The 17,845-nt window shown below is 39.5% G+C and overlaps 1 protein-coding gene across 1 annotated transcript in view; it reads right to left on the bottom strand.

Moving 5' to 3' along the window:
• dikar overlaps positions 1-17,845 on the bottom strand; it is a 293,245-nt gene that overhangs the window by 161,995 nt on the left and 113,405 nt on the right. The window contains exons 6-7 of the mRNA XM_067145083.2: positions 14,730-14,995; positions 14,489-14,635 (exon numbers count right to left, since the gene is read on the bottom strand). Of these exons, the coding sequence (XP_067001184.2) occupies positions 14,489-14,635; positions 14,730-14,995 (413 nt within the window). The remainder of the gene's footprint in view (positions 1-14,488; positions 14,636-14,729; positions 14,996-17,845) is intronic.

The raw sequence follows: 17,845 nt of genomic DNA, 5'->3' as shown, positions 1-17,845 counted from the left end.
TGAGGATTGGGAATTTCACTTGGAAGATCAAGTGTTTGGTGACATCCAATTTATCATGTAACATTATTCTGGGTACCAATTTTCTATCTTGGGCTGGTGTCGTTTTGGATCCTCAGTGTCGAAATTTCTTTTTTAAATTTTCTCCTGACCTGAAATTTGAATTGATTAACGTTCCCTTGAAAATGCCTAAAGTTTTGTGTGTGGGTTACCCTGAGTCAGATGAGTCTAGTGACATCGATCGGCTTGACCTGAATCATTTAGGAGATGCCGAAGCACAGCAAGTTCGTGATCTTTGCAGGGAATTTCCCGATGTGTTCACTAGCAAGTTAGGCTTGACCAACGTACTCGAGTATGACATTGAGTTGTCGGACCTGCAGCCTGTTCGATCCCCTCCTTATCGCCTTTCCCCACCTCGTATGTTGGAATTAAAGAAAATCATTGAGCAAATGGAAAGAGACGGAGTGATCAGACCTTCGACTTCCCCGTATGCGTCCCCTGTGTTCTTGGTACCCAAACCTTCTGGTGGTTATCGTGCTGTGATTGACTATAGGTCTCTAAATAGTAAGATTGTACTCCAATCTATTCCCCTACCCGACCTTCATACTTGTTTTGGATGGTTCTCAGGTGCGAAATTTTTCACTGTCCTGGATTTGAACCAGGCTTATTACCAAGTGCCTTTATCGAAGAGATCAATTCCCCTCACTGCCTTCATCACCGACTGGAACTTGTATGAGTTCCTCAGACTTCCGTTCGGGCTAAGCTGTGGAGCAGCTGTGTTGTCAAGGTTGTTAAATTCCATTCTCCCTGACATTAAGTTCAGCTATGTCTTTAATTACCTGGACGATTTATTAATTTATTCGAATACCTTCAAGGAACATATGGTGCACGTTAGGGAAGTATTGCTACGGTTAAGGAAAGCCGGCCTTACAGTGAAGTTATCAAAGGTAGCTTTCGCCAGACCCAACATGTCTTTCTTGGGACATGTAGTTTCTTCTGAAGGCGTTTCCATAGATCATTCCAGAACTCAAGCCATTAGGGATTTTCCACCTCCCAAAGATGTCAAGGGCGTTGCTCGATTCATTGGTATGGTCAATTTCTTTAGAAAATTCATCCCTAACTTTGCTGAAGTGGCTGCCCCGTTGAACGACCTTAGGAAAAAGAATGTAAAATTTACTTGGGGTAAAGCCCAGGAGGAAGCTTTTAATTCATTGAAGGTCGCACTGATTAATGCACCTTTGTTAGCTATTCCCGATTTCGAGAAACGTTTCATTGTCCAAACTGATGCCTCTGGGCGTGCTATTGCTGGCGTTCTGTTACAAGAACATGAAGATGGGCGTAGGCCCGTGGCCTACGTATCTAGGGTCCTCAATGATCTGGAGTCTAAGTACTCCATTTATGAACTAGAGTGTCTAGCTGTGCTGTTTGCTCTGGAAAAATTTCGATCATTCATTGAACACGTCAACTTTGATCTGGAAACCGACAATCAGGCTCTTTCTTGGGTGTTGAACCGACCCAAAAGGACCGGTAGGATAACTAGATGGGCATTACGGATCTCATCCTTTAATTTCAATGTTCGCCACATTCGTGGGTCTGAGAACGTCATCGCCGATGGCTTGAGCAGGATGTTTGAAGGTCATCCTTGTGCGGAAGCCAACCCATGTGTCGATGAGCTTGCTGTCAATACCGTTGGAGTTAGTGCCATCCTCACCGACTCCCCATTGCTATATCAAGAAATTGGAGATCATCAAAAAACTGATCCGGATCTGAAAAGGATCATTGATACAATCAGTAGCGGGATCGAAGTGAAACCTTACTCCTTATCTAAGGGTGTTCTCTGTTGTAAGGGTCGCAAGGACCATAATTCCAAAATTGTCGTTCCTAAGGTTCTGGTACCGGTCATTTTCAAGTATTACCACTGTTCACCCCTTGGCGGTCATCTAGGAAATTTCAAAACTCGTTTGAAAATCAGGCAATTCTTTGTTTGGAAGAAAATGGATAGTGATATCAGGAACATGGTCAAATCTTGTAAATCTTGCGCCATCAGCAAACCTAATTTGAATAACCGGGTGGGATTAATGTCTTCATCACAAGCTTCGCGCCCCATGGAACGACTGTTCATAGATTTCGTAGGACCCCTCCCCCGATCTTCCTTGGGAAACACCCACATTTTTGTCTGTATTGATGCCTTTTCCCGGTTCTGTTGGATCTTTCCCACCAGGTCCACTAATTCACGTACCTCTATCTCCTGTCTAAATTCCATCTTTGCATCCTTTGGCCCACCTAAGTTCTTAGTATCTGACAACGCTAGTTCTTTCACCAGTAACTCCTTCAAAAGGTATCTGTTTGAGTTGGGCATTTCACATGTCAGTAATAATAATAATAACTTAAATGTTTCCACCTTATAATTTTGTAAATTTGTGAATATATTGTATTGAAAAGGTGGAAACATTTAAGTTATTATTATTATTACTTATATATTGTTCAATACGGACCAAAAACATGAAATTCATAACCATCAATGATGTAGCTTACCAGGCAAAACAGAAAGCCTTTCAATATCTAGGCCTAAAATTAACGGCTGATGATGACCCCTAGATGGGTCGAAACTAGTACCGTATAATTTTGTAAATTTGTGAATATATTGTATTGAAAAGGTGGAAACATTTAAGTTATTATTATTATTACTTATATATTGTTCAATACGGACCAAAAACATGAAATTCATAACCATCAATGATGTAGCTTACCAGGCAAAACAGAAAGCCTTTCAATATCTAGGCCTAAAATTAACGGCTGATGATGACCCCTAGATGGGTCGAAACTAGTACCGTATAATTTTGTAAATTTGTGAATATATTGTATTGAAAAGGTGGAAACATTTAAGTTATTATTATTATTACTTATATATTGTTCAATACGGACCAAAAACATGAAATTCATAACCATCAATGATGTAGCTTACCAGGCAAAACAGAAAGCCTTTCAATATCTAGGCCTAAAATTAACGGCTGATGATGACCCCTAGATGGGTCGAAACTAGTACCGTATAATTTTGTAAATTTGTGAATATATTGTATTGAAAAGGTGGAAACATTTAAGTTATTATTATTATTACTTATATATTGTTCAATACGGACCAAAAACATGAAATTCATAACCATCAATGATGTAGCTTACCAGGCAAAACAGAAAGCCTTTCAATATCTAGGCCTAAAATTAACGGCTGATGATGACCCCTAGATGGGTCGAAACTAGTACCGTATAATTTTGTAAATTTGTGAATATATTGTATTGAAAAGGTGGAAACATTTAAGTTATTATTATTATTACTTATATATTGTTCAATACGGACCAAAAACATGAAATTCATAACCATCAATGATGTAGCTTACCAGGCAAAACAGAAAGCCTTTCAATATCTAGGCCTAAAATTAACGGCTGATGATGACCCCTAGATGGGTCGAAACTAGTACCGTATAATTTTGTAAATTTGTGAATATATTGTATTGAAAAGGTGGAAACATTTAAGTTATTATTATTATTACTTATATATTGTTCAATACGGACCAAAAACATGAAATTCATAACCATCAATGATGTAGCTTACCAGGCAAAACAGAAAGCCTTTCAATATCTAGGCCTAAAATTAACGGCTGATGATGACCCCTAGATGGGTCGAAACTAGTACCGTATAATTTTGTAAATTTGTGAATATATTGTATTGAAAAGGTGGAAACATTTAAGTTATTATTATTATTACTTATATATTGTTCAATACGGACCAAAAACATGAAATTCATAACCATCAATGATGTAGCTTACCAGGCAAAACAGAAAGCCTTTCAATATCTAGGCCTAAAATTAACGGCTGATGATGACCCCTAGATGGGTCGAAACTAGTACCGTATAATTTTGTAAATTTGTGAATATATTGTATTGAAAAGGTGGAAACATTTAAGTTATTATTATTATTACTTATATATTGTTCAATACGGACCAAAAACATGAAATTCATAACCATCAATTTCACATGTCACCACTATTCCATACTATCCAAATCCTTCTTATGCAGAGAGGTTGAATCGGAACTTAAAATCTGCGTTGATAGCGTATCATCATGACAACCAGTCCAAATGGGACTCCTGTCTGCATTGGTTGGCACATGCTTTCAATTCCGCTACTCATGAGTCCCATGGTAAGACGCCTATGTCTTTAATGTTTGGCTATACTCCGTACTCCCCTATGTCTAACCTGCTATGTATTGAGGATCTTCTCCCAGACCTATCTAGGCCTAATGATGTTCAAAAGATCTGGAACGAAGCAAAAAGGAATCTAGCTGTGTCATACGAAAAGGTCAAAAGGCAGTACAATAAAGGTAGGAAACCGTCAAAATTCAATGTTGGTGATCTCGTGTATGTTAAGTGCTACCCAATGAGTAAAGCTGTGAATAAGTTTTCGGCAAAACTTGCCCCTAGGTACCAAGGCCCGTGCACGGTATTGGAGTTCTTGTCTCCCGTTTCAATTTTGGTAAGTGACCCTGTAGCAAAACGTATTAGGCGCGTTCATGTTTCTCAAATTAAACCAGGTTGATCTGGCAAATCGTACCGCATCTTCCGCTGGATGGACGCACCTTTGGTAACTGACCTGTATCGTTAGTGAATTTAGCACGCATACTGTGGGATGGCGAGCGAGTCAATCTGGTCCTTTCTGTGCCTCGTGTTGGTGACTCTAATTTAGTACTTCTCGTATATTACTGTTTCTAGGTGTGGATTCTTGTAGTTAGAAATTGTCTTTCCTTAATTGTCTTGTGATGGTGGTATTAATTAATACCATTGGAATTGATATACTCGTTATCTAACCTTATGCTTATGTGGTGCGCTAACGAAGTTCCTTTGGGGAAATCTGATGACATCTAACTTAAATTGTGCTTTGTTGTCCCTCTGTTTTCTCTAGGCTTATGTAATTTCAAAGATCTGATTCTTCTGTGGCTCCGCATCAGATTCCTTCCGCTGAACCCTTCGATCATCTTGTGACTTAATCATTGCTGAGCTATGGTGTGCCTGGGATGGAATGTAAGGGAGTGTGTCTGGTGCCTGAGTGTTTACCATTTTGTCATCCTTTCATAGTGTGCGTGTGTCTGAAGATGTGTGGTGCTTAGTCATGATTGGGTTGCTATTTGTGCCTTTTTAGTATTGTACGATTTCTGATTGTGGTGTGTTTCGATCTATTGGTGTCGGAAAAGTTCCCTGCTTGCCTTCTGCATGGACTCCGTGTCTTAAAGGTGTTTCTGTTCCGGATACTGATGTTTGTATTCATCCATGATTGAGAGATCTGACACTCCTACTTTTGGGCACTCTTCGCGGCTGTTCTAAAGGTGGTTTTCTATGCGTGAACCCTCTATATTATTTTTCCTGTAATGGGTTTTTGGGCTGAATTTATCTTCCTAACCTTTTGGTTTTGGGGTTATGTAGAAAATCTGTCTCCGATTTTTCCTGTGGGCGTTCGGTTGGTGCACTCCTGCCAGCATTATGGTTGTATCTCCTGTGTTGTAACTTGGTAATGTTGTTGTGAGTTGTTTGGATCCTTTTGAAATGTGGACCGTTAGTAACGTTGTGTAATTTTCCTTATCTACCGGTTGGCGTGTGGAGTTTTCGGTGGTACTGTCGGACTTCCTTCCTGAGGATATTTCTCCTTTTGTGCTTCTGTGGGATGGACCTAGTCCTTAATCTGTACCTGGTTTGCTGTTGTAATTTCTGCTTTGTATTGTGCTGTTAGGTTGTGGTCTGTGAGCACGCGTTGAGGATAGTTATCCTTTACCTCTCTATTGATAACCCGTGCTGCTAGCTTGCCATTATTTAGGTAATCGTGTTTTGGATTACGTTGTTTGGCTGTCAAGACACCTTGGTTGGGATGTGATTTGTCCTTTAATTTACCTCTGTGTCACGGTACATTTGGTTGTTGGTTTGGTATCCACTACTCCGAAGAAGCACACCTTAGGGTGGGCCATTCTTAGTTATCTCTTGGCTCTGGGATTTTCGACTTGTTCTTCCTCACGCAGAATTAGGTTCGTGGTTACTATTCTGTACCACGTTGCCCGGTGCATATATTTTGGGTAGTTGTACCTTGATGTGGCCGTTGTGGGTGACTGACTGATCGCGATTTTTCCATCTGGTAACCTATAGGAGTCTCCCGATTGCCCATCGATGCTACTCTTGCCTGTCTTACCTCTCGGTAACTCGAGTGGTTTCTGCGTCCCTTCTCTCTGATGGTTTTCCGTTGGTCTGTTCAAAAATTAGTTTTCTATGCTTGAGTCCTTACCTGTGTTTTGTTGGTGATCCTGGATAAGTTGCCGATCCCAGTGTGGTTTGTATTTTGCTCAACCCCTCGTTCTTGACCCTTGGACTGATTGACGAGTTCGCCACTCTGTGGTTGTGTGTGTGTCACTCCAATATCTAAAAGTGTAATTTGATAGGTCATTCATGTGTCCTCTTAGTTTAACGTCTGGTATTCTAAACCATATGTTCCAAGGACGTCTATTCTTTGGAGTGGTCCTGTACCTTTACTTATATATTTTTCTTGTGGGTGATTTGTGCTTGAGTAATATTACTGATTTCCCTTCCGTTATGTTCTTGATCCTTAGGGATATCTGTCTTTGTCCTAGTTGGTATTATGTGCTGGATTGTACCCTATATTTCTATGTGTTCTTGTTCATTGTTTCTCTACGTGTCATGGCTAAGTGTCCTTCGTGGCAGTGTAACATGGTGTATTTTATGTAGTTTCCCTTTGATTTCTTAATTGTCGTTGTATGGACCCTTCGTTTCCTTTGGTACTATATTGGACCAAGTGGAGAGCTCTGGGCTTCAGCTAGTTTGTTGGTAACTAGCCTATGTAAAGTTAATTGGCGGATCTATGGATCCTGTAACTGAATACTCACCTACTTTAATTTCCTGATTTGTTTTTTGTTCCTCCCTCTTCTTGTGGTTTTGCCCCCATTCGGGTTTTCCGGTGCGTTTAATTTCCCCTGTAGTCTCCCTTTGCAACACAAGATCATGCGTTTCCTTAATATCAAAGGAGACTTGTAAAGGTATTCGTGCATTAAAATTAATTTACCACCGTGCTTGAGAAAATAACCTGGATGCGTGGACTTATAATCATGTGGTTTTGTTTAATTTTGGTCAGTATATCTGTGATTAGTGTGAGAGTTGCCAAACCTCTAGGTGAACTGCGTCATGTGTCATAAACTGTATCATTGTGTGATGCATAGAAAACATGTGTATTAGGTGAACCTGAAACTTTGGTGAACTCTGGTCATTGTGCTCTCTATTTGATGACAAACATTACTCTGGTGATTTTCCGAGTGCTCGGTTAACATTTCTGGACACTGATGTTGATCGCACCCCGCCAATTATTTCTAAAAACTATGTGATATGGAACTGTGTCTTGGACTATTAATCTGGTCATGTGAACTCCTAACTAAAATTAGTTAATCTTGGTGGTCGTTTTCTGTTGGACTACTCCGCCCAAATTTAGTGTATGTGTGACCACCTCATCATTGATGGCATGTGCATGAGGTTTTGTCGTCGATTCGGGGCGGGAGGGCTGAGACGATATTAAATAATGTGAGCCTCCCCCTTGTAAACATTTTGAACTGGCCTGTGAGCCCTGGAGTATCTGTGTCAATTGAATGCTCGACTTCCCGTTTTAAGCTAATGTATGCCGCGCGCCGTCCTCCTAGCTCTGTTTGGCCGCGCATGCGCAGGCCTACTACCAGGCAAAACTGGCCTCCTCCTCGCTTGCTTGCCGACGCGAGAGGCAGTTCGCTTCAGTCCGCCATGTCGAACTGGTGTGGTTTTGTGTCCGGCGTCATGGAGTCGTGGTGTACCTGGAATCCTCCGTAATCTTCACGTTAACGGGGATTTTCCCCGTATGAACTAGTTGAAGACCTCCTGCCTTTTCTTTTGAGCGTTTTTTTTTTTGGGATTTATTTTTCGTCTGGATACTTCACAACCAGGTCTGGATGCCAGCGGTGTGACTGTATTTTCTTCGTCAACAATGTCAGGTTAAAATTCCTCTCATTTCTTCATCACCAAAGGTATGTACCAGTGTTTGAAATCATTCTAAACGTCGACCAGAAGAGAATTTTGATACTTTCGGAGATTTCTGGAAAAGTAAAAATAATAATAATAATAATAAATATTTGGACTTCGTCGTTAAATTAATATCAATTCGTGTGTGTGGTATCGGAAATCTGAAAAACAGTTTCGGCAACTAATCACAGTAATGTGGAAGGTTCACCATGAACTAAATTGGAATTATTAATTTAAAATTTTACTGATCTACTTTTGGCACTTAAATTGTAACCTTTTTGTAAACCAAGGTACAGTCCCCAAGGTACCGAGCTTTACCTTTCTTCGGATTTCTGTTTGCTTTCCTGTGTTTTGTTTTCTAATTTGTTTGGTATGTTTTCTCCCCCCCCCCCCCCTTCTGGGGTTTTTGGGGTGAATTATTTTTCTCTAGCCTGGTTTCCTCCGTGTTTTAGGAGGCGTTGCTTTGTTTAGTGGTTACCTTGGCAACGGTTCGTGTGGGTATTGTTGTCGGGTTAAGAGTTGTCTGGCGTGTTGAGCCTGTGTGGATCTTGAATTATATATATTTCGGGGTTGAGTGTATCGTTTACTCTTTAAATTAATTTATTTATTTTCTCCTCCTTTTATGTTGTGTTACCATTTCCTTGCCCCGCGTGAGGAGGTATTTTAACGTAAAATTCTGTTTGTCTTGGAAACTGTCCTTGGTGGAAACTGAACGATTTCAAATTTGGTAATTATGAGAAGCGACCGCGTTGAAGATCCATTTTATGGAATAATTGTTAACTTAATACTTTTTTAAATTTATTTAACTATCCGTGATCGATCACATTTAATTTAAAGGTAACATTTATGTAAGAAAGTCTATTGGTTTTCCGTTGTTTTCTGATCACATTTAATTAGGTACGGAGGTCACCCTTTCTTTCTTGTTGTTTTCATCAAGTTCTCTATTTATTATCTGTTAAAGAGTATTTATTTTTCATTAATTGTTATTTAGTAATGAATTAATTTTCTTTTAAACCCCACCTGGGTATATTCTAATTTATTTTACTTATTGTTAATTTCCTTTTCCATTTTTCAACCTTACGTTGATTTTATTTACATTTTGGCATTACGTTTTAAAAATAAACTTAGGCTTTATCATCTTAATGACTTGGTTTGTTACCTACCTTTTGCCCTTCCATTAAATTTTTTTTTTCAACTTAATTGAAGTGTCGGTTTTCATTCGCCACGTTCGGTGGAGCACTGCCACCGTTTTTCTTGTGCATTTATTTCCACGGCCTTTAAGTCGTCTTCCTACGCTGTTTCCGGTAAGTTTTTCCATGGTTTCTTGTTTTTTTAATATTGTGACGGTACTTTGTTGTTGCTCTTCTTGTGCCCATCTCTCCCTCGTGTTCGCTATTTCTCCCTTTTTGGGGCGGACACGCTAACAACCTTCTCACCAGGGTCTCTCTCTCTCTCTTCTCTCTCTCTCTCTCTCTCTCTTCTCCTCTCTTCTTCTCTCACCCTGGTGGGTAAGGTTATTCACCTCATCACCCCTAGGTGGTACCGGGGTCCTAGAGGGTGGTGATCGGTGAGAAGTGTCAATGTCTATTTCCTCGTGGACTCTCTTAAAAGAGCTAGAGTTTTTGAATAATGAAAGCTCCCGCTCTCATTCCACTGGGTTGTCTCTCTGTTAGGAACTTTTTTGGATATAAGTTTGGACAGCATCTGAGTCAAACCTCTGGATGAATTCTTTCTTGAATTCTTCTCAGTCAAGACTGAGCCCTCTAATGTTCTGCCACCGAGCCCCTGCTGACCCCTTTAGTTGTTGACTGACAATCTGCAAGTATATTTGTATTGGTATCTTTCTCCTACAAAGTAGGGACTTCAATATTTTCAGAAATGTTTTAGGACACGCGAGCCTACCATGAAATTCTGGTAAGCTGTCTCATTACTCTGGGTTCAACAGGTTTTCCAAAAGCCAACACAAGTTTTATTTTTGAGAGTTAAAATTTTAATATTTACCTTTGACTCAAACTCCGTAAATTTCTGGTCTACTTTAGTTTTAAAATTGTTGGATTCTTGTTCAATTTCTCCAAACTTTTCCTAAACTTTATTTTCTAAGGAATGCATATCATCTATTACTTTAACTTATGTCTGATTCTAAGCTGTTTATTTTATCATTAATTATTGAAATATTTTCTTTGACATCTTTGCCCAAAGAATTGATTTGGTCTTTTACTTCTTGAAACTGGTTCAGGTGGGCCTCGATTCTTCCAGACTGAGTCTGAATCAAAGAAGTTAACTGTGTGAACATAGAGCTTACCTTGTTGTGCAACAAACCCTAGCACAGTCTTGCCTGTAAGTCCGCTTCCCGTCGTCGGCAAATCTCGGGATGCCAGCGCTTTACATAAGAACACCACGGTCATTTTGTCAATCTTAATTTTCGAGTCAAATATCATCCCAGAATCCTATCATGGTCGCCAATTTATCATTCTCAATGCGATTTTATTTTGGTATAAATAAATATCGCATGAGATATGTACACTTCCTTGCATAAAACCACTTTATTGTCGCTACGTCTATTCCTTAAAAACACACAGTTATACACAATTATACACAACACTGGGGAACACGGAAGGAGCCTTCCCGAAGTACGGTAGATAAGGCATTTGGGCGTTCCCTGGGCAACGGTGGGACACCAGCTGATTCTCCACGAAGGTGCTGCAACACAGCAACAAGCAGATGATAGCAAGTACTATGTCCACTAACAGTCCTTTTCAGGGCCAACCAGAACACATATTGATCAGACTTGGTAACAATCTCCGCATTTGTCACTTAAATATCAAATCAATATCACCACCAAAGAGTCAGTATCTGTCTTGTCTTATGCTGGAGAACAACGTGGATTTGATAGCACTACAGGAAACACATATCAGTGACAGTGAAGATCTCTTCAGAAGAGGAAAAATAGCTGGTTACAATCTTGCTGGGGCAATCAATGATGAACATTACGGGATCGCAACTTACATCAGATTCCAATTAACTGATGTTATTGTTGTTTATGAAAACAGCTCAACAGATATCTCTGTCCTGGCAGTGGAAATCTCAGGCATTACTGTTGTGAATGTCTATAAACCACCAGGAGTCAGTTGGTCCAGCCCTTCATTAAAAGTTTTTGATCACCCTGTTTAGTACATTGGAAATTACATTCCGTTCTGGCAGATGGCAAAAGGATTATTCTCCTGACCTGTGCATAGTGTCTCAGTTAACTCCTGAGAAACAACAAAAGGTACAACGAAAAGTTATCAGTTCCTTTCCTCACAGTCAACACAGACCAGTTATTATTCACTATGGCACTGAGATTCCTCTTGTGTTTTCAGTACCGCAACCCCATTGGAATTTTCGACTAGCAAAGTGGGATCAGTTTGCAAAAGGGCGTGATAACACTGTTCAGTGGATATCATCAGTTCTTCAAAATTACAGTAAATTTGTCAACGCCATAAAAGCTAATGCTAGGAAGTTCATTCCCCAGGGATATCGTAAGACGGCAGAAGAATGTAATCAGCTCTACACCGAATATCAGAACTCTCCTAATAAAATGACAGCTGATTAGTTGCTAAGGGCTATAAGTAAATCTAGGAGAGAGAAGTGGCACAGAACTACAGCAGAGATGGACTTCACACACTCTAGTTGTAAAGCCTGGAACCTCATATGAAAACTTGGTAGTGACCCTACCATGAAATGCAGAAGTTTGCCATTGCCTCCAGACTGACACAAATCTCTAGAGCGAAGAAGGATAAGGTACACAGAAGGAGTGTTAAGAAGCAACTAAGAACGAGAAGATCACAGTTGACATCCCATCCGGAGTATTCCTGTGACTTCAGTACTGAAGAACCGGACAAGGCTCTATCCAAGATAAAGCTGCTGGTCTGGATGAGATCTATCCTGAGGTTCTTAAGGCCACAGACCCTGGTACAAAACGCTGGCTAGTCAACTTTTTCAATGAAATTCTATGAACTGGTAAATTAACTAAGTTGTTAAAACAAACCAAAGTAATTGCAGTCTTGAAACTAGGAAAGGAACTGATGCACCACATTATCGACAAATTTCACTTCTTAACATGCTCGAAAGAATGATACTTAACCATATCCAGGAAACAATACAAAGAGTCATCCCAGTGGAACAAGGGGGTTTTTAGAAAGAATCGCAGTTGTGCTCAGGTGTTAACACTGACAACAGAGATTGAAGTAGGATTCCAAAAATTACTGAAGACTGCTGCAGCTTTTGTTGACCTTACATCAGCCTATCACACAGTTTGGAGAGAGGAACTGTTGCTCAAGTTTGTTCAAGTCATCCCTTGTCAGAAGCTAGCATGCTTAGTAAACAACAAGTTATCCAACCGCCCGCTTGCTGTATTTCTGAACTGTGAACGTAGCAGAGTGGAGATCTCTAAATAATGGTTTACCTCAAGGGTTAGTATTATCTCCCATTCTATTCAATCTTTACATCCACGACCTGCCAAGAACAACTTCAAAGAAGATACAGTCTGCAGACGACCTAGCTTGAATTATTCAGAGTACAGATTTGGCACACTGTGAGGATGTACTTATGGAGGACCTAGCTATCATGTGTGACTATTTCCAGAAATGGAGACTCCAGCCAAAGCCTAGTAAAATGGAAGGAACAGCATTCCACTTGCATTAACATGGAAGCTAATCAGAAGCTACATGTGGTTTTTAATGGAACAGAAGTCTCCCACAACTTTTTCCCAAAATATCTGGGTGTCTCATTGGACCGGTCCTTGTTGTTCAAACAGCATTGCCTGAATCTGTCAAAGAAGCTGAGTACAAGAGTAAATCTGCTGCATAAACTAGCAGACAGCAACTGGGGTGGAAATGCAAACACTCTTTGCACTGCTTCACTTTCTCTAGCATAATCAGCTGGTGAGTACTGCGCTCCCGTGTGGGAAAACAGCGTACATTTGAGCAAGATTGACGTACAGCTCAATGAAACAATGATAGTCGTTACTGGTACATAGAGGTCCACTCCTACTCAGCGGCTGCCTGTTTTAGCAAACATTACTCCTCCAGATCTGAGGAGAAAAGCAGCGAAAGTAAAGTTGCTCAAGAAGACCTTAGTACACAAGAACTCACTCTTGTTCAAGCCTTACGAGAACCACCTGTGAAGAGGTTAAAATCCCGGAATCCACTCTGGACTGATCTGCACTCTCATGAAAAATTCTGTGTAACAGCAGAATGGAGACAGCGATGGGAACAATGTCCACCCACCAACACCTTTCTGATTAAAGACCCAATGGAGAAAGTGCCAGGCTTTGATCTTCCTCAACATAAGTGGTCAAAACTCAACTGTTTCGGAACAGGCCATGGCAGGTGCTGATATATGATGAAAAAGTGGGGATATTGTGAAAGTGCTGCGTATGAGTGTGGCGCAGAGAAGCAGACATTGCTTCATGTTTTTGAAAGCTGTCCACAGTCAGCATTTAAGGATGGTTTACGGGCTCTGCATGAATTGACACCAAGTGCAGTGGACTGGTTGTCGAAGCTGGATATTCTACTTTAATTATTTCTCTTAAATTTCTCTATAAATAAGTTTCACTTTTTTGCGTGGTTTTCAAACTTAAATTTGTCGAAAAAACTCATTATGATTTCCCAGGATTTCGGGTTTCCGGGGTTCGGATATGAGGGGTTTCACTGTAATTTAAATTTTGGTTTAATGAAAACAAGGCAATTACAAATTAATGAGGAAATTTATTATCTACAAGCATTTAATTTTACTATCAAAGTGAAGACCTGGAATTACGTTATCATTAAGAGTGAATTGTAAGTTACACCACACTCAAACTAACGCAATACTAGATACGTCGCACACCTTGTGTACTGCCCTCTTTGAGTGGTTGGCACAAGTATGTCTATTTTTTTTTTCAATCACTGTCTGTCACTACCGTGCGCACTATCCATCTTTATCTCTCCCCCACACAGTACTACTCACTGCATACGACTCGCATCTCGTTAACATATCAGTCTCGCTCAGTCATTCCGTTCGGGTCCAGTCTTAGGTTGAAAGCTTAATTTGGACGTGACAAGTCATTTCTCTGCATATTTTCTGTTTTTATTTCCCTGTATTTTCCCTACTTTCCCTGTTTTTCAATAAAATGAGTATCCTGTTCTTAAATCTACTATAATTATTAATCTAATACCCCCCCTTTAGATGAGAGCACAAAGTTATATTTTGTCAAACATAGATGTTTGATGGAAATACAATTATTCAGAAATTATTAGAAAAGGTTAGGGAAAACTTTCACAAGCTTCCTTTGTAGACAAAAAGATAAGGATGTATTTTATATCATGTATCTCACTTACAGATACCATTCACCACTTTAAATAAGAAGTTTACATGCTCACCTATCCTTCTTTTCTTGCTCCTGCTGTTGGTGCCTTAATCGCTCCTCCAATTCTCTTTGGAGAAGTTCTTTCTCCTCTTCCTTCTGTTGTTTGAGTTTTTCGAGACGACTTGATTGTCTTCGGGGTTGGTACTCAAGAAGACGTTTTCTATAATAATAAAATACGAAAATAAAATACATTAAAGGCATAGAAAATAAGCAGAAACATTTCATTAAAAACCTACTTTCATATTTTACTATACCTTTGTAAACGTTCCTTTTCTAAAAATAATCGAGGTATTTCTGGAAGAAAGTCCTCTGACAATGTATGATACAATGCCCTTTCTGATTTCGATCTAGAGTCCTTAAAGCTTTCAGTAATCTTGTCCCAGTCTTGTTCTGTGAAGCAGATCACCTTCCAAACTCCAGGGATCTTCTCTTCAGTATCAGACTCTGACGGAGATTTACTGTGTTTCTTACGTTTCTTTTCTTCTTTACCTTTCCGTCGTTTTTCCTTTGCTTTCTTTTTCTGAGAATATAAAAGAACAAAATGTATGAAATTAATTTTGAAGATTACCGCTTTGCACAGAAACTGAAATAGAGTTTTTCTACACACACAATCAATATACCTAAAATACACAGAAAAGATTAACAAATCATTAAGAAGTGTTATACAATTTCTGCGTTAAAAACATGTAAATTCAATGTTTTGCCCGTTAAAACAATTATCACTAATACTTCTCAGAAATTTTATGAAATTAATTTACTAATTTACAATTTGCTTTATGCTGCACCAACACAGATAGGTCTTATGGCGATGATGGAATAGAAAGAGCTAAGAGTGGGAAGGAAATGACCATGGCCTTGATTAAGGTACAGCCCCAGCATTTGCCAGATGTGAAAATGGGAAACCATAGAAAACCATCCTCAGGGCTGCCGGCAGTGGGGTTTGAACCCACTATCTCCTGAAAGCAAGCTGACAGCTATGTGACCCAAAACATTTAGTCACTCGCTCGGTGAAATGAATTCACACTCAGATTTTGTATCTCTATGAATAAAAAATCCATTATTATATGTAAAAGATGTATGATTGCAAGGGCAGGAATACATTTGGACAAATTTTCAGTACATCTGTCAATGAATGGTAATCTGCGAGCATTGAAGTGTTGTAGAAAATTGTTCAAAAAGATCCTCAGGTTACAAATACATCTCCTTGTTATTGTATTAGATATAAAGTGAATTAAATCTCTAGGGAATCAATGAACAGATAGAAGGAATATTTTAAATCCTTCTCAATGTAACGGGAAATTTTACTGTTGAAGCCCTGCAAAAAAAATGTCATAAGGAGGAGAACAACGATGGCAATGGAATTATGCTCAAGGAAGTGGAGAAAATGGTAAATAAACTGCAGAACACACAGTAGCAGGAATAGATGAAATTAGACCAGAAATAGAGAAATATAATGAGAAGACAGGTAAGGTAATGGCTTCATAGAATAAAAGGATCAGTACGGGATTTGAGTAGGAAGCCTTTTGATTGAACAAAAGTTGTAATTACACCTGTCTATAAAAAAAATAGATTATTTCCAAATCGGGAAGTTTCCAGAATTCAGTGAAATCCAGTAAGAGGAAGCTGTGAAAAGACATCTCTTCCAATGACCACCTGCTCTGTGCAATTATATACCTCTGACTGAAGGAAATAGAAGATAAATGTACCTGACAGATTGGACGACACCAAAACACTCAGTGATGATGAGAAGAAGAAAGAAGTTATTAAAACCTAAAACAATTCAAAATATGGGAGAGGACAGATACTATGGAGGACATATGGACTCAGTTAAAAAAATGCATTGTGGACACCGCACACACCACGCTTCAACATCAGAGATCACTTAAAAACTGCGGACGACGAATGCCATTCTGGCCTTCATGCAGACGAATGTCAGTATAAAAACCGAGATCCAAGCAGATATAGAGAACTCAATATAAGGATCAGAACAAGACATCAGGAAGGCCAAAGCTGTACGGCTTGAGAACAAATGTGCCATAATTGAAGACCAGTATAGGCACCATGACCTAGGTAAGAACCACGATATGTTCCATCTGTACAAGAAAATTCATGAGATGGTTGGGTGTAGGCAGACTGGTCGACTGAGATGCCTGACAGATAGGAATGGCGACCTGGTCTTGAATGCAGATGTGATAATGCAGCGATAGATGGAGTACACACAAGAACTATTCAATGAAAACAGGAAAGACCTAGAACAAGGAGAAGCTTCGACAGGACCAATGATTACAATGGCCAAGGTTGAACAGGCCTCAAAGAGAACAAAACCTACAAAAGCTTCCACAAGAATTGCTTAAAATTCTGGAATATCAAGGGAGAAAATGAATGGTGACACTTTTCAACAAGATTTATGAGACTGGGGCCCTGGTGATTTATTGCAGTCAATGAGCTTGCCAAAGAAACGTACTGTAAGAGAATGCAAAGACCACTGTATAATCAGAATGATAATCACCATGCTGAAAAATCTTCCTACAGAAAATTCACCAATGTATCTACAGGAAAACTGAAGAGCACTTTAGTGATATGCATTTCATGTTCCACAAAGCCTTGGAACTTGAGAAGCACTCTTTAGCATTGACACAGTGGTATCATATTTATTTCCCTTCTCCCCTAAAGTTTTAGTTGTGGGCTAATCACCATTGAAATTTGTGTCCTATAACTCTAATTTTCCTCAAACAATCTTCCTTTACCTTTCTTTGCTACTTCAACTTTTATATAATTCATATATTCAATGAGCATAGCGCTCAAAATCTTGGTTTGACCTTATGGAAAGAAAAGTTCCTTGTATGTGCTGCCCTCTCTATGGAGAGTGCATACTGCAATGCTCTGCCCCCTAACCAATAAGAGCTCTCTGTGTTGGGAGCTTCTCCTTGCCCATCAAGCCGGGGGAGCGCGGCCATTAAGGTGTTGTTGATTGAAGGAGATGGATCGTCAGCGTGCCTTGGGTCTGATGCGGGAGCAGATTCCAGTCCGTGTAATGGAAAACGGATGAGTTTTATCCTGTGAGGGGGCTCTCACTCGCCCTCAGTATTGTTTTGGTATTCAACGTCCCCAGACAGTACAGATTATTTATTTTTTTCTTTTTAAATGGATTATCACACCTAAGTGAGAATAAAATGGCGCTATGGAGTTGCCTCAAGCTTAATGGTCTTCTTTCGGCATCCATCAATTTTGAAAAACTATTTCGCAATGTGTGGCGTGTTGGACTCCTTATAGCATTCCGTCTTCATATCTCGGCTTTAAAATTTTACTATTGTATCTAAAATATAATTCGGGTTCGTTGTAATATTAATTTACATATAGAGGTATCCAT

This window comes from Anabrus simplex, chromosome 4, assembly GCF_040414725.1.
Source record: "Anabrus simplex isolate iqAnaSimp1 chromosome 4, ASM4041472v1, whole genome shotgun sequence".
Classification (NCBI taxonomy): Eukaryota; Metazoa; Arthropoda; class Insecta; order Orthoptera; family Tettigoniidae; genus Anabrus; species Anabrus simplex.
This window is presented reverse-complemented; position numbering and strand designations above follow the sequence as displayed.